At 35.4% G+C, this 23,527-nt stretch overlaps 1 protein-coding gene across 1 annotated transcript in view; it reads left to right on the top strand.

Annotated features, from left to right (window-relative positions):
- The first annotated feature begins 16,540 nt into the window (after window positions 1-16,540).
- The window catches only part of LOC133199284 (uncharacterized), a 48,677-nt gene continuing 41,690 nt past the window's right edge, over window positions 16,541-23,527 (top strand). The window contains exons 1-2 of the mRNA XM_061335114.1: window positions 16,541-16,808; window positions 17,020-17,292. Of these exons, the coding sequence (XP_061191098.1) occupies window positions 16,541-16,808; window positions 17,020-17,292 (541 nt within the window). The remainder of the gene's footprint in view (window positions 16,809-17,019; window positions 17,293-23,527) is intronic.

Here is a 23,527-nt window from a genome sequence, read left to right as displayed (position 1 = left end):
TGCAAACGATTGTCTTTATCTTGTGGCTTTAAGCATATAAACTGGTCTGCCAAGTTCTTCAGCTCAACAACTCTTCGTCCTTTGTTCCATTTGATGTCATTATATGATCTACATAAGCCGTGACGTCTGCTTTGGAAAAGGGGTGTAAGTCGTTTGCGACATGTGTATACGAATATTCCAATCCATTTCATAAAAAAAGTTTTTTAATTGTTGTCCTGTTTGTTGACATGTTATATCTCTCATTCGCTCTAATTTACTTGATCTACCTTTACTGCCGAGCTTTCCTATAACTATTCCAGGGAACTTTTCTAGGAGTACGTTGTTTACAACTGCAGGTCGCCATATTGAAATAGGTGCATTCCGGAATAAGCGGACAGAAAAATTCTTTATTTAGAATTCACATGTAATGTCACGTGATCGCTATCCGTAGCTACGTTAAAATCAAATCAACCATCTCTGAGACACATTTTAGGTGAACATCTTTGCTTTAATTTGTCTTGGTAGTATCTCCCCTTTTGCCAGCTTTTTCTGATTATGTATATCTTAAAAAAAAAAACATGCACTTTACGATCTTCAGAAATTCATAAACCGAAACTAGGAAAAACACATGGCTGTTTAGATGTCAAAATTTAATTAAATATTAAACTTCAGTTTAATTTGATGCTCTATCTATCCCAAATATTAGGAACTCTAAAAACTGATACTGTTTTTAATCGTATTTGTTTACACACTTTTGTTTTCTATACTTGTACAGACTCGTGTTAGTTTCTACTTTCTGATGATAGTTATTATACAGTTATTTTACAAATTGTAAATTCTTTGGAAATTAATCATCCATACGAACAAAAATACTATAAAATATATTATATTTACCTAGTAAGGATTTTTTAATAGTCGTTATTACATATTTGTAGAATACTTAATGCAAAAATTATTCAATACTAACAAATATACACTACTACTAAAACGATTATAGTACGTTTATATGTGGGTGAATTCTTAATAAAGGTACAAAATAATAAGAATGACAGATTTGACGGGTCCATCTTTGCTAGCCAATGATTTGTGAATCACAAACTCTTGGCTAGCGACACTCCAGCCAAGTCCAGGTGGTATATAGTATCCCACTCTCTCTGTATTCCTCCATTATGTATCGGAATCGGGCAAGGATCTAGGATTTTTTCCGGGGGGGGGGGTCCACCCCAGTAAAAATTAATTTAGACCATAAAAAAGAAAAAAAACATAATCAAACAAAATACGTGCACTACTTTCAAACGCGAAAACCTTATTTCGTAAAGGGGTTGGTCGGGGATGGGGGTGTGGAGGCAGAACCGCTTTCCTTCGCTTCTTAAGCTTCGAAAGAATTACTCCTCCTACTATCTTAATAGGTGTTCTGTTTTTTTAGGAAAGGAAGAGGGTCCAAGGTCATTTTTAGTTATTAGTTTACTATCTATATTTGATTACTCCACAATTTTCGGTGGAGGGGGGGGGGGGGTCCGGACCCCCTCTAGATCCAGGCATTGGAATAACATTAATACATTTTAAGTGTTTAGATATTGATTTGATTTAATTATTCTTTTAGAGAAATATTCAGGAATTTTATATATAACGTAAAATCAAGAAGCAACACCGGCGTTAAAACACACACTGAAGAAAAAAAAACAGCAGTGCAAATGTGGTACTTGCTTTTAAAGTATTTGCTGATTTGTGAATATATAAAATGTCTACATGAAGAACTGCGAGCAATACAATGAGAAAAAAATCTTAACACGAACTGCAGTTTCATACATGAAAATTTCATAAGAAAAAAAAATTAATTTCGATCCCCAACCTACAAATGCTGCATAGAACAGGTGCTGTATGTTACGAGAACTCTTCTTTTTTTTTTAGGTCACCTGAGTCACTCAGGTGATGACCTATTGCTATCTGTTTTCGTCCGTCGTCCATCGTGTGTTAACATTTGAACATTTTCAGCTTCTTCGCTGAAACCGCTGAACCAATTTCAGCCAATTTTAGCATATGGCATTTATGTGTGAAGGGGAACAAATTTGTGAATATCATGGTCCCTGCCCCCCCTGGGGCCTGAGGGGTGGGGCTAAAACCACCAAAATTAATGCAATCTTTAAAAATCTTCTTCTTAACTCCTGGACATCAAGCAGTCAAACTGTTGGCATGATTGTAATAAGCATTGAGCCCTCTACCAAAAGTGTAAAATTCATGACCCCAGGGTCAGGGGTTCTGGTGCTAGGGCAGGATTATATAGATCCTTTAGTGAAAGTGCATTATTTCTTAGAAAATCTTCTTCTCTACTCCTGTGTATTCCTGAAACAAATTGAATACATAGTTATGGTAAGCAAGGGTGACTCTACCAAAATTGTTAAATTCATGGCCCCAGGGTCAGGGGTTCTGGTGCTAGGGCGGGGCTATAACAAGTTACGGACTGGTTAACTTCTTGCCCGTCACAGCAGGTGTGCCTCAAGGTTCTATTTTAGGGCCACTTTTATTTTTACTGTATATAAATGATTTTCCTCTACATGTAAATAATACAGATATTGATTTGTTTGCTGATGATGCAACTTTACATACATATCATAATAATGTGCATTCTATTGAAAATGCCCTAAATGATGATTTGTGTGAGATTGAAAACTGGTGTTCTAGAAATCAAATGATGTTGAATATTGATAAGACAAAATGTATGCTTATGGGAACTCAACATAGAAAATCTAAGTTAACATCTTCAAAATTAGATTTGTGTGTATCAGACAAAGTTCTTAAAAATGTTGAATCAGAAAAACTCCTAGGAGTACATATTGATAATTCATTGCGCTATAGTAGTCATATTGATTCTGTTTGCAAGTCTTTGACATATAAACTATTTACATTACGTAAAATCAAAAAATTTCTCCCATTACACACACGAAAACTTTTCTATAATGCATATATTCTGCCTTCTTTGAATTATTGTTTGACTATCTGGGGCAATGCTCCAGGTGCTGGCATAGAAAGAGTTTTTAAATTACAAAAAAGAGCAGCCAGAATTATATTAGATGTGGCACCAGATGCTCCATCACTACCATTATTTGTGAAACTTGGTTGGTTGACTAATTATTAACAAATACACACTGCTTTTTAAAACACTTCATGGTATGGTACCTGATTATCTGAGAGACTCCTTTGAATTCATTTCCTCTAATAATTATATCCTACGTTCTGAATCCAATTATGACCTTAGTCTACCAAAGTATCGAACAAATATGTTTAAAAATTTCTTTTCAATATTCAGGCGTTCATTTATGGAACAAATTACCACTACATGTACGTTTTTCATCAACTGCACAATCCTTTCGTAAAAATGTAGAAAAAGTTATCATCAATGGACGCAACATTTCTTAATTTGTAACTTGTTTCTATGTTTTAATGATATATACTTATTATTATCATATAGTTAAAGTGCATTATTTCTTCGAAAATCTTCTTCTCTACTCCTGGGTGTTATTGAAACAAATTGAATTTATAGTTTTGATAAGCAAGGGTGACTGTACCAAAATTGTAAAATTCATGACCCAAGGATCGGGGGTTCTGGTGCTTGGGGGGGGGGGGGGGGGTATATATATCATATAATGAAAGTGCATTATTTCTTTGAAAATCTTCTTCTCTACTGCTGGGTATTCTTGAAACAAATTGAATACATAGTTATGATAAGCAAGGGTTACTCTACCAAAGTTGTGAAATTCATGGCCCCAGAGTCAGGGCTTCTGGTGCTAGGGCGGGGCTATATAAATTATGTAGTGAAAGTGCATTATTTCTTTGAAAATCTTCTTCTCTACTCCTGGGTGCTAATGAAACAAATTGAATACATAGCTTTGATATGCACGAGTGACTCTACCAAAATTGTGAAATTCCTAGCCCCAGGGTCAGGGGTTCTCGTGGTTGGGGGGGGGGGTCTATATAGATCATATAGTGAAAGTGCATTATTTCTTTGAAAATCTTTTTCTCTACTCCTGGGTATTATTGAAAGAAATTGAATACATAGTTATGAAAAGCAAGGGAGACTTTACCAAAATTGTGAATTTCATGGCCCCAGGTTCAGGGGTTCCTGTGCTAGGGCGGTGCTAAATAGATCATATAGTGAAAGTGCATTGTTTCTTTGAAAATCTTCTTCTCTACTCCTGGGTATTATTGAAACAAATTAAATACATAGTTATGATAAGTAAGGGTGACTCTAACCAAAATTGTGAAATTCATGGCCCCAGGGTCAGGGGTTCTGGTGCTAGGGCAGGGCTATATAGATCATATGGTGAATGTGCATTATTTCTTTGAAAATCTTCTTCTCTACTCCTGGGTATTATTGAAACAAATTGAATACAAAGTTATGATAAGCAAGGGTGACTCTTCCAAAATAGTGAATTTCATGACCCCTGGATCAGGGTTTCCGGTGTTAGGTCTGGGATCTAGTTATTATATAGTGAAAATGCATAAATGCTTTAAAATCTTATTCTCTGCTCCTGGGTTTGTTTGTTTGTTCGTATGTTGTTTAACGTCCCTCTCGAGAATTTTTCACTCATATGGAGACGCCACCTTTTGCCGGTGGAGAGCTGCAAATTTTTCCTATGCTCGGCACTTAGGGCCATTGAGCAGTGAGGGATCTTTTTCGTGCCAGCACCTACTGCGACATGGGACCTCGGTTTATACGGTCTCATCCGAAGGACCGGTCTCCATGTCCCACAGTGGGATTCGAACCCGCGACGTACGGATCAAGTCCTTACTTCGCGACTCTAGAGCAGACGCTCTAACCACTGCGCCACGCGGGCGACCTGTTCCTGGGTATTTTTGAAACAAACTAAGTACATTGTTAAAATAAGCAATGATGCCTCTTCCAAAATTGTGAATTTCATGGCCCCAGGGTAAAGGTTTCTAGTGAAAAGGTTGGGGGGGGGGGGGCTGTATTGATTATATAGTGAAAAAGCAAAATTTCTTTGAAAATATTCTTTTCTGCTTCTGGTTAAAAAGCAAAGAAGCTAAGTATATAGTTATGATGAGCAAGAGTGCTTCTTCCAGAGTAGTGAATTGCATGACCCTGGGTCAGATGTGCTGGTGTTAGGGTGGGGCTCTTGATAATATAGTGAAAATGCATTAATTCTATTAAATAATCCTGTCTGTTCCTTAATGTTAAGCAGGTAAACAAAGTGATTACTTATGATGAGCAACTTCTGGTCCCAGGGTGAGAGACTCTAGTGTTTCTCGGTGGGGAGGGGGGGGGGGGCTCTATTGATAATATAGTGATTCCGTATGCATTATTTCTTTAAAAATTTTCTCTGCACTTGGGCATATCAGAGGCAAAAAGATTAAAAGTTTTAATAAGGAAGGGTATTTTTATCAGATTTTTGAACATCTGGACCATTTGGTCATGTGTTCTAGTCCTGGCCAGGGCTCTATTAATTTGTATTCAAATGAGAGGAATTATTCCCCTTTGCCGCTTACTTTTGATAATTAATCACTGTAAACAATGTACTTGAAAGGTTAATCGAATAAGAGAATTATGCAAGAATTTTTATTGTATAATATAAAAAAGTATTTTCATAGTTTTACTGATCAGGTAGATTTGTAAGTAATAGATAAATAAAAATGGAACAAAAATAACTTGTCTTATTAAATGTTCATCAAAGACCAAGAGAGGCCAATGTAAGAGATTTCAACAAGAAATTAAAATAGTACAGAAGCACTGATAGTTTTTTAATATATTGTATAGTGATAGTGTATAAATAGGGAACAGATTAGAACCTAATTTATAAACTGTCAATGAATACTAGATTAATTATTTTGTTGATCCTGATCACCCCATTTTTCTTGCTTTTGGGCAACAAAGCTTCACCTTTCAGTTCATTTTATAATCTATGGATCCCCTAAATTGTTGTGTTATACTCAAGTGACCGTTAAGGCCCTTGGGCCTCTTGTTTAATAATATTGTCAATTTTCATGTATGCAAACTTTCAAAGTATAAACATTTTATACTTATATTACTTACTGATAATTTATCGTCCAGTCTTCTTTCTGTGCTTATCCCTTCTCTCGCTTTGAGGTCTGGCTCGAGTGACGTAATGTAGATAAAGATGGCTTTTCAGCATGTGATGTTTGGTGGATCATAACACTTTACATTCATAGAGGCGGGTTTACGTATAAATAGAAATTTTGACACTGACTCTATTTGTTTCGGCGTTTGGTTAATTATTCATTATACTAGGATATTAAAACTAGCGAAAATAACTGAACAAAAGTTTAATAAACTCATTTGTATATCGTGTATGCAACTTAAAATTGTTCTTGAAATCCACATGTAGGATTCAAACATGTAACAGTAAATACGATGTAATAATATTAGAATATCCATCGGTGGTACCTAAGAAAATATTAAAAAATGGTAAAGAAACGTATTCTACACACGATATGACGATCAACATACGTTCACTCTGAAAATAAAACTGCACAACGGAAAGTGGAAAGGGAGGAAATGTGCGTTTTAGACGCCAAATTTTGTATTCTTTTTCAAGTTAATTACAAACAACAATTTTGCATATTTCAAAATGCTATATTTTCCATACACTTCGAACGAGAGAGAAAAAAGTTTGCTGTACCTTCAGTTTTTGATATTAAGAATCTAATGTAAATATAACCATTATAGTTTAACGTTAAGTTTTCCTTAAGCAGAAAGTAAGGATTAAGGGAATATCAAAGCACACAAAATGATTTAACACAATATATCATTCTTTATGAACAATAAAAAAAATATATGACAATTTTTAACAATACATGAATTTCTTTTTATTTTCTTTTACATTATTCTGGAAAATAAATATTGATCAATCACGTCATTATATGTTCTAAACGTGCAATCAAATGTAATGTTCACTATAAATGTGTGCTTCTAGATGAGAGAGAGAGTGTGTATAAAAGAGAGAGACAATACGGTTATGCATACGGCGAGAATAATATCTCCACCCGGCCTCGTCAGACATTCCGGAAGCGGAAGTGAAAATCTTCTTGTGGACACGACACTTCTTTAATTTAGGAGTGTACCCATAGAAGCCACAGTCATTCTGACACATAGCAGCATACTCACATAACAAGTTGTATTCTCCTAAAAGTTCGTCACCTGATTTCTTATTATCAAACTCCGGTTTGGCGTTATAGTTCCTTGAAACATCGGAAGCTTGAGAGCCTTAAAAAGACAACAACGAAACAAATAACACGGAGACTGATCATTTTGCACTGTATATTTAACAATAACGGCAACATTCCTGTACAAATTTTCAAACTGGTCTGGTTTAAATAAGAGATTCTTTATTTTTTAAGAATGGTTATAAATTTCAAACCTAACACATATACATAGAACAACTTGATATTTTAGGAATTACCTATTAACAATAGTTGCGAGTCGATATATCCAGTAAAGATGATCTTAATGACACCACAGAATCTGCAACAATGATTCATTTTTGGATGTTTTACTGTCTTAATGTATTACAATCCAGTTATTGAACATAGGTGCGAGACTCTCTTGTATCTTTTATTTTGATTCAAAGGGGATATATCGAATCAACGTAGGAATGGAAATGAACATTGTTAATTGATTAAATGTCGTCGATATATCTAAATGATAAACTGAAGACCACAACTAGAAATAATCTTTTCATACAGACATTTTTTAATATATTCTGCTTCATATGAATACAAAATAGGCCTGGGAATAACGCAGTGCAAGTAGTGCCCATGCGAATTCCGAAATTGTTGAGAAAAAAAAGATCTTTAAACTACATAGATATTATCATTCAGAAACTCAAGCATATTTTAAATGTCAACTTAAAAGCACTTGTGAGTACTATCAGAATGTTTTTCAACAAATCAATTTTGCAATAACAAGGTAAATAGATTTACAATTTCCATTTCCATTGAAAACGCAGGTCATGTTTCGAAAAGCCTTGTCGTGGGGAATGTTTGTATTATGTGATTAAGATTCCTATCTTTTGATGTCATCGATTTTATTGATTTTTTGTGATTTCAAATTTTCAATGAAAAGTTCATTGGAGTTTTTATGCATCCACATCTGATTAACACCACTTCTGGAAATATTGTTGTATGGTACACCTGAATTTTTCCTTCATTTGCAAAAATATTTTAGTGAGCATTAAAGAAAGAGGCTTACTCCTCTATCTCACCTGAACCCACCTCTGATGTTTTAGATATCTGTGTTTGCTCTGCTCCTGATTTGTATTTTTTAAATTGAATTTTGAGTTTGAATACTGTTCGTCATCTCCAAAATTTACTGTAACCCGCTATGAGTCTTTATAAGGATTTTTATGTAGTTTAGGAATGCAGTATAGGTATTGTAACTCAAATTCATTTTAATTGTTGGGAATATGAAAAATATTAAAAACTGACATTTTAAAGAATTTCTTTGAAAGGGAACTATGAGTATAATTTGGATTTGGGAATAAATACAAGTCCTTCTTATATACAACTGAGATAATACAAGTATTTAAAAAAAAATTATTGCTTCAACATCTTTTATAGAAGTATTCAAAAGAATTAGTTCCTTAAATATTAAGAATTTATTAAGTACATTGATCCACTTCTCTGTTTTCATACAATGCGCGTCCATGTCAGGACGTCTTACATAATATGTGAGTTCAGCGATATCAATTACTCGGTGATTACACGGGCAGTGTTTTACCACATAAAAATAAATCATGATAAGTGATAAGGAATATTATGAAAAAAGAAATGATAAAAAAATCTTTGCATGTTTGATAGCGGGACTTCTATGTAGTTATATCGTATTTCGCTTCTATTTGACGTAATAGTTAGTCTTCCCGCACAAGAAATGTAAACAAGTGGGGTTTTTGTCATGTTTATATCTTGTTCAAGGATGTCCCCTACAATACTAGGGTAAGATTCATCTTTCTTTCGGTACTTTAGAAGGATATTAATAAAATGAAGGTCTTCAGTTTCAATGCAGTTTTTCAAAAAATTATTGATAGTTATTTAACAAATTTAGTACTTTGTTGTTTAAGTTGTAAAAATACACAATTTTTATTATCCCTATGCTGTGTGATTAAAAGAAAAACTTCGCTTCTAAATTGCAAACTCTATTTATATTCTGATATATTTGAGATGAACCTTTGAGTTTGATTACAGTTCATTATCTCAATAAAATACGGACCTAACGAAGAGTAATCAAGTTCAAAGTCCATTTAAACAATATAAATCGGTAGCAGAGCAAACGCCGACCTCCAAATGCATCAGAAGAGGGATCAGATGCATAGGAGGAGAAAGCATCCCCTATTGACCGGTCACACCCTCCGTGTGCTCCTTGTCATGATTGGGAAAACGGAAAAATCCAATTCATTGTATATATAACAATTGACTTAATGGTAGAGTGTATTTGCTGACAGTGTCATTGTATCAACCATAGAACTTGCTAAATAATGACTTTAAACGAGACTGTTGACATTTTTTATTTCACGAAACACACGTAGTCGTGCTCAAAAACCAATTGAAACAATACAAATCGGTATCCGAGCAAATACGGACCTCTAAAACATAAGCGATGGGATCAAGTGCCATTGAGGAGTAAGCATCTTCTGTCGACTGGTAACACACGCCGTGTGCTCCTTGTCGTGATAGGACTCGAAGAAATATTAGTAGACAATTCAGTGTGTAAAAATTGGTCTTACAATTAGCGTGAAAAAATCAGTCGGCATTCAACTTAATGCTAGATTTACTGATATGTGTATGCATTTGAATGTCCTATGTTTATCATTGAAAATTCCATTTCCATTGTATTTATGTATTTTAATTGACTTTTATACAGTGTGATAAGTTTTGGACATGTTTTGTTCAATCAAAAGGATTGAAGACATTCAGTTACATTAATACTCTTTGCTTCTTATTTAGTATGGTGCCTTTTTCACTAAGTTGAATATATTTCTTATTAAGAGGATTGATTGATTGATTGTATATTGTTTAACGTCCCATTCGAGAATTTTTCACTCATATAGAGACGTCACCATATACCGGTAAATGGCTTCAAATTGTGACCATTACTCGGCACTCAGGGCCATTCAGCAGTGAGGGATCTTTATCGTGCCAATGCCTGCCATGACACGGGGCCTCGGTATTTAAGGTCTCATCCGAAGGACCCGCAACTTTCAGTTCAGAGTGCCGAGCGCATGGCGAAGGAACAGTTGCTACCCATTTTCTATCGACTTAGGTCAGTCGCGGCCGAGATTCGAACTCATGACCTCCGATCACGGAGCGAGCGCTCTACCGACTGAGCTACCGTGAACGGTCTTATTAAGAGGAATACAGAATGAAATAACCCTGCTTCGTCATCTTTTGATATATGACATCAAATAAATGCAACAAAGAATGATATGAAGATATATGCAAACCTTGTCATTTCACTCTGGAAAAGGAAGGGACTTACAACGTGCCCCCATCCATTAAAATACAATTATGTATAACTGTTGTCTAGTATTGTAAGAAATTGTCTGTCATTTTCAAAGTTCAATGTTTTTTTTTATTAATTTCAATTGTTTTTCCAGAACTCGAAGTCGGAATCCCTTTCCTTTGAAAATAAACAATATACATGTACAACATTGTTTTCTTTCTATTTAAGTATTTTAACACTCATAAATAATTCACTTTAAAATAACTCTCTGATCAGATCAGATTGCAATTGGGATATGTTAGTGAAATGTCCTTGAAATGCCCTATTTCTATTTATCGAATGCTTACTCGAATACTTGCTTTGTCGGGTGTGAAATATTTTCTTTTTAAATTCTATGTGTTTACTCTACGTCCACCGCTGAAATATACACAATGATTCATATCTTTTAGAAAACAGGTTTCTCGAGGCCTTATTCCTTAATTTTACTTCCTAATACACGGACTAACGGTCGTGTGCAGTAGCTTTATTTCTGTCCTCGAGATAGTAATCAGCAGAATTCTTTCAGAAAAAAAACTCAAGGTAATTACATGTATCGAGGGATCGAGAGGTGTAGGTATGTCCTTTGACTTGTGATTTACATTATGAGTAAATATGAATTTTGTCAATTTGTATATGATTCGCATTCTATTTCACACTAAAGTAAAATAAAACTTTCTCTCTGTCGCATTTTTAAAATAAACACGCTTCACACAAATTATAAAAAAAATGCGAGTCAGAGGAAACATGGAAAATTCTGCTAGTTTTAGCATGAACATCCATATTCTGTTATTATTAAACGGTATTTACAAAGTAATAACTTTTCAGTTCAAGACTAATAAACGATCTTGAGATGATATAGGAAGGTAAATAGCAAGAGAAACTGTTGAGATAAAATTAATTTAGAAATATTTTCTCAGCATTTGTATTTTATTTATACTCGGTTTATCCAAGAGTACGATAACTAAGCAATGGCCTTTGATGCCCAGTGGGACGACAATTAAAGAAAATACTACAAACAGTTTCATTCCACTTCCCCTGAAAAGTCACGCAAATAATTTATTTGTGAAGGATTATCGCTTTTAAAGTGTTCATATTGTGGGATTGAAGGCTAACTCACAAGTTTCTAAATTGTACTAAATCGTCACCCAACTATTCTATAATTTTTCTATCGGATAACTAAAAGATGTTAAGATTAATCGACTCGAAATAAAGACTATGATATCATATAGACATTAAAGTTTTAATTACACTAAATTCCCCGATAATTACTTCTTTTTAATTACTTTAAAATACATGTAGTAGAAAAGTTTTTTTTTTAAACAAAAAGGTGAAAACCTACACTGTAAATTGTCTGTTTCAAAACATCAGGAATTGTATTATTCTTTTAATAATATAACCAAACAAGATGTGTTTCTGAAACACTGATGCCCCCGTGTTACAGTTCATTGCCAAGGATGAAGTTTCTTAAATGCAAGTCGAACTCCAAGGTCAAGAGTTCAAAATTGTTTGTACCCTCAAAAGGATCTAGTCATGCACAAAGAATATACATGTAAAATATGAGAAGCTAGCATTAACAGTTCAAAATATAACCAAAGTTAACGTATTTTAAAAGTAGGTAAAACACCAAGATCAACTTCCATCAAAAGGTAAAAAATGTGGGTTACAAAGTATATATGAGAGCCCTAGCATCAACAGTTGAAAAGCTAATTGCGACCTAGTTAATGTTTTTCAAAAGTAGGTCATATTCCAGGGTAAAAATCAAAAGGTCATAAAAGTAAAAGTTCGTACCCTAGGGAAGTTCTTGCAGCTATGAATTTCCGTGTAAAACATGGAAGCCCTAGTTTTAACCGCTGAAAAGTTGTGGCCCAGATTAAAGTTTTTTCAAACTCCATGGTCAAGGTCAAAAAGTCAAAAATACTGGTAAAAGGGAAGGTCTTGTCAAAAGAATTCCAGAAATTAAAAAGCCCAAGCTCTAACCATTCAAAATTTATAACCAATGTCAAAATTTGGTAAAATATTTCAAAAGTATGAGGTCAAGGTCCAAGTTAAATGTCAAATATGTTGGTGCCTTAAGAAAAGTTTTCTCACAAGAAATACATGTACAGGTGTGAGATAGGAACGACTTAGCTCCAACTTTTTAAAAGGTATCGGCAAGATTAAAGTTTTTGCCGACAAAGAGACAGACAGACTAATAGACACTCCAGAATCTATATGCCCCGAAATCTTCGATTAAAGGAGTATAAAATATTACCAGGAAATGCTGAAAACCTTGAATTATATAACTATTATAAAATGTTACGTCCATGTATTTCGGAAATATGCTATGTGTACGTTATTGGTTTTTACTATTATGTGTTCTTCGTTATAAAAAGTTTCATGATTCCATGAACACGTGTTGTCCTTACTTGTGTCCCAATACACAACATTGGCGACGAGGATTGAGCAAGTAACTGTTAGGATTGTGTACCGAATTTGTTCTGTGTACCGTCCACGTGCTTTCACAGCCATGGCAGGAAAAATAGGCCGATTGGAACGATTTAATAGTGCAGTTGAGACGTGGGATTCTTATCATGAACGCCTTGAACAATACTTTATTTGTAATGAAGTTAAGACAGACAAGAAAGCACCCGTTTTACTTACACTGATTGGTGGAGACACTTATTCACTGCTGCGAGGGCTCACGAGACCCAAGAAACCTTTAGAGGTATCGTACGGCGACGTAGTGGCGACACTACGAAAGCATCTATGTCCAAAGCCGCTAGTCATAGTTGAACGTTTTCGCTTTCATAAGAGGGAACAAGCAGAAGGTGAGACTATTTTTAATTATGTAGCAGCACTGGAAAAGTTATCTGAACATTGCTTATTTGATGAGGCTATTCTGGATGATATATTACGAGACAGACTTGTTTGCGGCTTACGCAATGAACATATACAAAAGAAACTTCTATCTGAGGCTGAACTAACCTTTACTTCTGCTACGGATATAGCCGTTGCAATGGAGACAGCAGCCCGGGATGCCACAGAACTACAGTCTAAGCACAGTCCTAGTGCAAGTGTACATAAACTGCAGACTAAAAAGAAATCTCATGGATATGGTGGGACATCAGGGAAATATACCCCCTAGGGAGGAAATCATCTTTCCGGTGAAATGGTGACCACAATCCACTTAGCTGTTAGTACAGAGATAAGGAGCGTTTCAAGTGTCACAAAAAGGGTAACATGCATGTCGCAGCCAGAAGAAAAATAAGATGAGTAGGCCTATCCACATGATAAATGACAGTTAGATAGTGATGGTGACCAGATCTGCATTAATACTTTGGAGATGGATATTAACTCATTGAGCAGATCAGACGATGTGATAAGGGTCACACCCATAATAAACAGTGTTAGTCTGGAAATGGAATTGGATACAGGGGCTGCAGTATCTGTAATTTCTAAGAAAATATTCAAGGAGAAATTTCCAAATGTCAAGATGAACCCTAGTGACATTTTGCTAAAGACTTACAAACGAGAAAGAATAAAACCTGTGGGTATCGCACAAGTCCGTGTGAGATACCAGGACCAGTGCAAGAATCTTAATCTATATGTTGTGGAAAAAGCTGGAGCTACACTATTTGGTCGGGATATACTTACCTTGTCATTGGTCATTTGCAAAATTATTTTGTTAAAAAACATTCTGATTGTACACACAAGTACTCTGAAGTTGACATTAAAAAGATGCTTGAGTTTCTGATTGACAATATCTATGTGGTGTTTGGAGACAGGTCTTCCAACAATCTATTGGAATTCCCATGGGTACCAATTGCGCCCCGTTATTAGCAGACCTTTTTTTGTATTCATATGAAGCAGAATTTGTCCAAAGTCTTGTACGTGAAAAGAAGAAAACACTTGCTGTGGCCTTCAACTCGACATTTAGATAAATCGACGACGTATTGTCAATTAACAATGGCTATTTCCATTCTTATGTCGATACGATATATCCTAGTGAACTTGAGATAAAAGATACCACAGAGTCTGACACATCGGTTTCATATTTGGATATTTTACTTGAAAAAGACGATAATGGTAATCTAACAACCAAGCTTTATGATAAACGTGATGACTTTAACTTTTCAATCGTCAACTTCCCTTACTTATGCAGCAATATACCTTCATCACCTGCATACGGGGTATATATCTCTCAGTTGATTCGATACGCAAGAGCATGCTCTACGTATGTACAATTTCTAAAACGAGGTAAATTATTGACAAATAAGTTGATGAAACAAGAATATCAGCTGTCTCGTTTAAAGTCATCATTTCGTAAGTTCTATGGTCGATACAGTGACCTTGTCAGCAAATACAATTTATCATTGAGTCAAATGCTGACTGACGTTTTTCACACTAATTGTTAGGCCATTATTTACACACTGAATTGTCGAGGATTTTTCCGTTATTTCCCGATCATGACAAGGAGCACACGGCGGGTGTGACCGGTCGGCAGGGAATGCTCACTCCTTCATGGCATCTGATCCCACCTCTGATGTTTGGAGGTCCGTGTTTGCTCTGCTCCTATTTTGTATTGATTAATGGACTTTTGAGCTTGAATACTGTTCGTTATCTCCATATATTTCACTGAAACAGATTACATTGAAGATTACATTGAACTGGCCTGAAATTAAAGCACATTAGAGGGAATTTGGACAAGGTTGAATGTCAAACCCAACGCAAAACCTAAGTTTGTGAAAGCCAGACAGGTGCCTTATGCACTAAAACCTAAAGTTGACATAGAACTAGAGAAGTTAGTGAAAAAAGGTGTAATGGTGTACTGGAGAAGTGTAACGGTAGTGAATGGGCAACGCCCATTGTACCAGTCAGTAAGAAAGACGGTTCAGTTCGTGTGTGTGGAGATTTCAAGGTGACTCTTAACCCAGTATTAGAAATTGACCAGTACCCTCTTCCAAGAATTGAAGATATATTTGCTGCTTTATCTGGAGGACAACAATTCTAAAAAGTGGATTTAAAACATGCCTACCTACAGACGGAGGTAGAAGAAGATTCGCGTTCCTTACAGACCATCAACACAGAAAAGGGCTTATATCGTTACAATCGCCTGGTGTATGATCTTGCATATGCGCCTGCAATTTGGCAGCGTTCAATGGATATGGTGCTTCAAGGACTTCCTGGAGTGAAGTGCATCATTGACGATATGATCATCACAGGCAAAGATGAATCAGAGCATTTACGGAATTTAGATGCTGTGCTTGGCAGATTGGCAGAATATGGACTCAGAGTAAACTTGGACAAGTGCCAATTTTTCAATGATAAAGTATCTTTTTGTGGGCATGAAATTAACCGTCATGGTTTACAAAAGACACAGAAGAAGATAGACGCGGTTGTAAATGCACCACAGCCTACTCTTACTAATGTGTCCGAACTTCGTTCATTCTTGGGGATTGTGAACTACTATGCACGTTTCATTCCCAATTTATCTACAGTGCTTCACCCACTGTACAACTTATTAGAGAAGGACCGCAAGTGGTGTTGGACAAAAGACTGTAAGAAGGCGGCCTTCAAGACTGTTAAAATGCTCATCACATCAGATGAAGTACCTACCCATTATGATCAAAACCTACCCTTATGTCTTGCGACAGACGCCTCTCCTTATGGCCTTGGAGCTGTTTTGAGCCACAATATGCCCAATGGTGAAGAAAGACCGATTGCTTATGCATCCCACTCACTCAGAACATCTGAGAAAAACTACTCACAGATAGAGAAGGAAGCTCTAGGAATTATATGGGGAGTAAAACGTTTCAACACTTATGTTTATGGAAGACATTTTCGTCTTATTACAGACCATGAACCACTCATCTCTATATTTGGTCCAAAGAAGGGGATCGCAAATACAACAGCAGCTAGGTTGCAAAGGTACACCCTTTCCCTAGCTGGATACAACTATGATATATTTGACAGAAATACAAAGAAACATGGAAATGCCGACAGTTTGTCACGCTTACCTGTCACATATGAGGGTAGCCGATAAGTGGACAAGAAGAGGAAGCAGAAGTGGAGATGTTGCATGTCAGTCAACTGGAACATCTACCCATCAAACCCGAAGCAATCCAATGTGAAACAAAGCGTGATTATCTCTTGTCCAAAGTTTATAAAAACGTTTCCAGAGGTTGGTGTGTAAATTCAGAGTCAAAGGAGATGGACCCATACTTTACACGCCGTGGTGAACTAACTATTCACCAGTACTGTCTTTTATGGGGAATCCGTGTTGTTATTCCGCCGTCACTGCGAAGTCAAGTTTTGGATGAGCTACATCAAGGCCACATTGGTGTGGTTAAAATGAAAACCTTAGCAAAAAGTCATGCTTGGTGGTAAGGGATAGATCGGGATATAGAACTTTTGACAAAGAGCTGTGCTTGATGCCAGGCTGTAAAACATGCACCAGCCGCACCTATTCACCCCTGGGAATGGCCATCTAATCCATTGGAAAAGATCCATATTGACTTTGCTGGTCCGTTTCTCAATTCAATGTTTTCTAGACATTGTTGACGCTTACTCTAAGTGGCCAGAGGTGATACCTATGAAAATCACAACATCTTCCCAGACCATAGATGTATTACGTACTGTTTTTGCAAGTAATGGCCTACCATTACAAATTGTAAGCGACAATGGACCTCAATTCACATCAGAGGAGTTTGCCAATTTTACCAGAGGAAACAATATAAAACACATAACCTCAGAACCCTATCATCCCAATACTAACGGTTTAGCAGAAAGATTTGTACAGTCATTCAAGATGGGTCTCAAGTCAAGTAAAAAAGGAAAGTGGTAGTGTGGTGAAGAAACTAAGCAATTTTCTTATGGCTTACCGTAATGCTCCACAGTGCACAACAAATGAAAGTCCAGCAAAATTATTCATGGGCAGAAACTTACCATCTCGTTTAGACCTCATGAAACCAGATGTTAGGAGGAAGGTAGAGCAGAAACAGTGTGAAGTGCGCGAAAGAAGAAAAAGTATGTTGCGTAAATTCGAACCAGGAGATTCTGTTGCTGTTCGTGACTACCGAAAGAATCATTGTCAGTGGACTTCTAGAACTGTAACAGCTCAGGCTGGACCTGTATTATATTCTGCAGAAGTAGCACCAGGAGTCACATGGAGAAGTCACGCTGATCAGTGTGCCAATTCAGGAAGACTTGCATATTTAGCTTAGTAACGCAGCTGCGAGTCAACAACCAGTGAAGCTAAACATCGCGAAACAGAACCCACCCACGTCCAATACAGAACCACATCCTTTGCATCCATCCAATGATTACCCAGCCGTGCAATCTACTCAAGCTGCTCCGAAACCAAGATAGCCAAGTCGTGTTAGAAAACCGCCCAAACATCTTGATGATTATGTTTAACATTGAAATGTGATACTAGTGCAGATTGAGGCATAATAATTCTCATGGTATCACAGGGAAACAAAATTTTCTCATTTGTACATATGTTGCTCATACTTTTGTTCTTAAATGTATAATTTACATTTGTATGTTGTCATTTATTTCCGAGACTTGCCATCATATAAGAGAAAAGAATGTAAAGGGGTATATCTTACTTTAAAACTTAAGAGGGAGGAATGTTATGTCCATGAATTCCGGAAATATGCTATGTGTACGTTATTGGTTTTTACTATTATGTGTTCTTCGCTATTAAAGTAGTTCCATGGTACCATGAACACGTGTTGTCCTTACTTGTGTCCTAATACACAACATAAATGATCTTAAAATATAGAAAAACATATTTCTTTTACGATCAAATTTACTGAAAAAAAAGAATTTAATGTACTATGTTACACAGTTGTGACTGTATTGACTGCGTAAATTTATTATTTCAGAGCGCAGAAATATTACAATGCTTTTACTTACTGCACACTTACTTCTGGGTGCGTTACATACCCAGGCTTACGGTAAGATTTCTTTTTATCCTCTTTTTAATTCAGTAATGGAATAGATGTTAAAATATATTTATTATACCCCCGCAATCGAAGTTTGGGGGGGGGGGGGTATATAGGAATCACCTTGTCCGTCTCTCTGTCGGTGCAAAGGTGTCCGGTTTATATCTTTCTTATGGAGGAATATTAGAATCTACTACTACACACAAAGATTGTTCATGACTTGAGGGTGTGTTATGACCTTAATCCAAGGTCATTTTGGCAAGTTCAAGGTCAATGGAAGAAATAGTTCATAATTGATGTCCGGTCCATATCTTTCCTATGGATAAACTTGGTGAGTTCCCATTTAACACACAAAGATTGCTTATGACCTGAGGGTGTTTTAGGACCTTGACCCAAGGTCATATGGGCAGTTCAAGGTCACTGAAAGAAAAAGTTCATAATTCCTGTTCCGGTCCACATCTTCTAATGGATAAACTTGGTGATTTCCCATCTTACACAAAGATTGTTCATGATCTGAGGATGTGTCATGACTTTGACCCAAGGTTATTTGGGCAAGTTCAAGGTCACTGAAAGAAAAAGTTAATAATTCGTGTCCAGGCCATATCTTCCTTATGGTTAAACTTGGGGAGTTTCCATTTTATACAAAGATTGCTTATGTTCAGAGGGTGTGTCATGATCTTGACCTAAGGTCATTTGGGCAAGTTCAAAGTCACTGAAAGAAAAAGTTCATATTTTTTGTCTGGTCCATATCTTATGGATAAACTTGGTGAGTTTCCATTTTACACAAAGATTGCTTATGTTCAGAGGGTGTGTCAAGATCTTGACCTAAGGTCATTTGGGCAAGTTCAAAGTCACTGAAAGAAAAAGTTCATAATTTTTGTCTGGTCCATATCTTATGGACAAACTTGGTGAGTTTCCATTTTACACAAAGATTGCTTATGACCTGAGGGTGTGTCAAGACCTTGACCTAAGGTCATTTGTGCAATTTCAAGTCACTAAAAGAGCATGTTCATAATTCATATCCGGCTGTATCTTTCTTATGGAGAATAATGTTGGGATGTTGGCAGTTTCCACTTCACACAGAGTTTGCTTATGACCTGAGGGTGTGTCATCATCTTGACCTATAGTCACTGTAGAAAAAAATGGATAAATAATGCATCCATACTTTCCAATAGAGGAATACTAGAAAAATTATTTATTTTTTCAATGTAAAAAAAAAATGTTATTATAAGTATTGATGTTACATGTATATTAGGCTGCGCCTTAGTTTCATTCATTAAAAAATATAATGAGCAATTTCCGGTAAATTTTCACTCTAAATGTTTAAACAAATTGTGAACGCCTCTTAGATCCATCAAATACTAGTATTAGTGACTTGGCACCTTCTCTGAAAAACTCTGCGGGGGGAGGGGAGGGGGGTATTTGTCCATTTTGGACAGTTTTAGTTTAAAAAAGATAATGAACACATTACACAACGGATTAACGCACATGACTATGAATAATCCTGTAGGCCAAGAAAAATATTTGTACGTTTTCGAAAGTTAAATGAATCCATAGTGATAGTTTGATTTTTCAACATCAAGAAACTCCTTAGAGTATACTAATATCTCCATAATATAATATATTCAAAATATACAAAGGTCTTGAAAAATGTTTAAAAGTTAGATTAAAATCGATTTAAGAGTTGAAGAGACAATAAGTCTGAAAGATTTAAAATTTAAGAAATAGTTAGCAAACCCTGACAAAGTCCAATTATCAATAAGACTTTCCAGACAAAAGTTGTAAGGATGATGCATCTACGGATGTACGTTAGCAGAACTTGCTTCGGAAGGTGGATACGGAGAACATTGTCTTGGTAAATGATCATTTACAATTTTAGAGTAGGTTCATTACCAATTAAGCATTGAATCAATATTTTTTGAAAGATATAGTCTCATAACTGCAACGGTGTGTGCAAATAAATTGAGTAACGAGCGTTGGCGCGTTATGAAAATTTCTTTGCACACCATTGCAGTTATGAGACTATATCTTTCAAAAAGTAATGATTTAATGCTTATATTTACATTTGTTAACTCCTTGCCTTGACTGCAAATGTGATTTATATTTCAAAATCCCTGTATTATCCTTAGGGTAAGTTGTAATTAATGAAAGAACCGTTGCAACAGCTTCTATTCGATGTGAGCGTGAATTTTGATTTTCGTTTATGACGTTGCACTTGCACGGCGTTCAACGTTTGTGACGTCAAAATAAAACGCATACTTTAACCTTTTGACCCCTTGTCCGTGTTATGGTGTTTTGAATGCCGTAGCTTTCTTTACGTTTTCTAAGCAAAATACACGTTGAATGTAAATATGTAACTATGAATCTTACTCATACGAAACTTGAATGGATGATGAATCTTAGGACCTATACTACCGGGTAAAAAAGACTGATCTTTGCTACAGAAATGAAAGAAAAAGTGAGCAAGCTCACATACCCCACGCTCCCCCAAAACTCAACAATGCAACCCGTACTGAATGGCACAGTGCATTTTAAATACACAGAGTAATTCAAAAAGGGGCATTACATGCAAAAAATCATCACATCAAAACTTCTTGCATATAAGGACATTCAAATCATTGTATGTTACAAATTTAATTGGGCTGAAGTTTCTAGATAAATAATGGAATCAAACTTTCTTGGTAATATACAAATCTATACATTATGTCTGAAATACCTACAAAGTTTCAGGAAATTCAGTGCAGGAGTTATGCTGATAAACTGTTATTTAAATTCCTCAGTGATTTCGATTTGTTAATGAGTGTAAGTCCATGTCCAACACATAACAACTTACACATTTAGATAATTGATGGAAACAAAATTATGATGTAGTCATATGAATTTGTTCATATACTGTACTTATGAAATTATTTAAGGCAAAGCACCAATTTGAAGGGGGGGGGGGAAGGGAAGAACTATCCAAGATTCAAGATTTTGTGTGTGTGTTTAATCATTAATATTTTGATCTCAAACTCAATAGGAGTCTTTTAAGGTCATAAAATATTTCACATAAAATGTCATTACAAAGGCTGATTCCAGTGGATTTCCTTATTACCTAACTGGAAAGTTTCTTCAATAATAGGCAAAACTCTTGGGGCAAAAATAATGGAATCGGAATTTCCTGGTAATATGCACATCTACACACTGTGTCCTAAATATCTGCAAAGTTTGATGAAATTCTGTGCGGTGGTTTAAGAGGAGTTGCGCTGACAAACTGTTCATCTCTATATTCAAGATATGGCCAAAAATCTAAGTTGAAAAGTGCCGAAATTCCCAGAAAAAATAAAGGAATCGGAATTTCCTGGTAATATGCACATCTACACATTGTGTCCTAAATATCTGCAAAGTTTGACGAAATTCTGTGCAACGGTTTAGGAGGAGTTGCGCTGACAAACTGTTCATCTCTATATTCAAGATATGGCCAAAAATCTAAGTTGAAAAGTGCCGAAATTCCCAGAAAAAATGAAGGAATCGGAATTTCCTGGTAATATGTACATCTACACATTGTGTCCTAAATATCTGCAAAGTTTGACGAAATTCTGTGCAGCGGTTTAGGAGGAGTTGCGCTGACAAAAAAACAGGACTGACGGACTGACTGACTGACTGACTGAAGGACGGGTCAAAAACATTATACCCCCCGCAACTAGTTGCGTGGGGTATAATTATGAGTATGGTTTTGAAATGGGTATACGGGTGTGAAAGGCGCATTTTACTAGTCTATATTTCATAGAAATAGCATCACCTGCTCTCATCAACATTAGTGCATTTGAAATACAATTACAACATAACCACGCAGACGAATCACCCAAAAAAATTCGGAAATAGAATTTTGAAATGAATAAATTTAGCTTGCAATTTTTTTTATTAGTGTATGCTTTCAGACAGACAGTAAACCCATGTTCTACCATAATTATATAATTGTGTGCATTTTGATATAAATCTATTTTATATATGTACAGTTTTGTACACAGGTACATTATTTGGAAAAAGCGTACGAAATATACCAATATCACTTTTGGATCAACCCTCATAGATTTTTTTTTGTACAGTACCATCAAAATAAGCATTTCCCAATGTACACTTGCCTTGAAAAATGTTTTAAATTACAAATTTTGAACATCCCAAAAATCTTCACTATTTTAAATTGTGAAATAAAATATAGTTACTACTTAATTTTTAATACAAAATAAGACAGGACTTTTTTTAAAAAATTTAAAAATAAATTTTAATAGACTGTATATATTGTTTATAGCAGATAAATCAATAGATTCCTTCTAAATGAAAAGAAATACATTTCTAAATTAAAATATATATATATATCACAGACCTTAAACAGAAATATTTATGCAAAACTAAAAATAAAGCATGGCTAAGAATGTGCAACATATGCAATAAATATTGGTACATATAATCACAATTCATATCAACTCAGCAAATCTAAAATTTCAAAAGGATTTATGTTTCATTATCTGGATGGAGTAGTAAGTGTACATACAGAACTTAAATTACAAATATTGTCTTAATAAAACATAGAATTCAGTTATTGAAAACAAAATCTAGAGACAATAAAGACTAGCACCATTTTCAAAGGAAAAACAAACAAACAAACAAACAAATAAAAATAATTAAAACTGAAGGTTACATGCAAATCTCACATGTAAGCCACCACATATTTATCTGCAAAAAATATATCTTTCAAAAAAGAATCAAACAATCATATGAGCACTTGAAGGGAAATGAAAAAAAAATAACCTTGACTATTGAGAAATACTGAGACCAGTAAGAATTAATGTAAACAAAAAAAGCACAAACAAAAAAGATGATTTGATCAGGAGGCCAACTGAGTTACATCTGATTGACTACAAAGTAATGATAAACTACTCTACAGTTTGGAAGAGTGCAAATATCCTAACAGCTGACAAGTGAACACATAGATAATAAATATTACAATATTTATAAAATAATATTTTTCAACTACAATACAGTCAAACCTCATTATCTTGAACTCAGTTTGATTAAGAAAAAACTTTGAGAGATCTAAGGATTTGAAATATCCAGGGTAAAATACTTA

The sequence above is a fragment of the Saccostrea echinata genome, unplaced genomic scaffold (assembly GCF_033153115.1).
Source record: "Saccostrea echinata isolate AGI-Se365-2 ecotype Australia unplaced genomic scaffold, CSIRO_AGI_Sech_v1 ptg000033l, whole genome shotgun sequence".
NCBI lineage: Eukaryota > Metazoa > Mollusca > Bivalvia > Ostreida > Ostreidae > Saccostrea > Saccostrea echinata.
The sequence above is the reverse complement of the archived record's forward strand: the minus strand, read 5'-3'. Positions and strand labels throughout refer to the sequence as shown.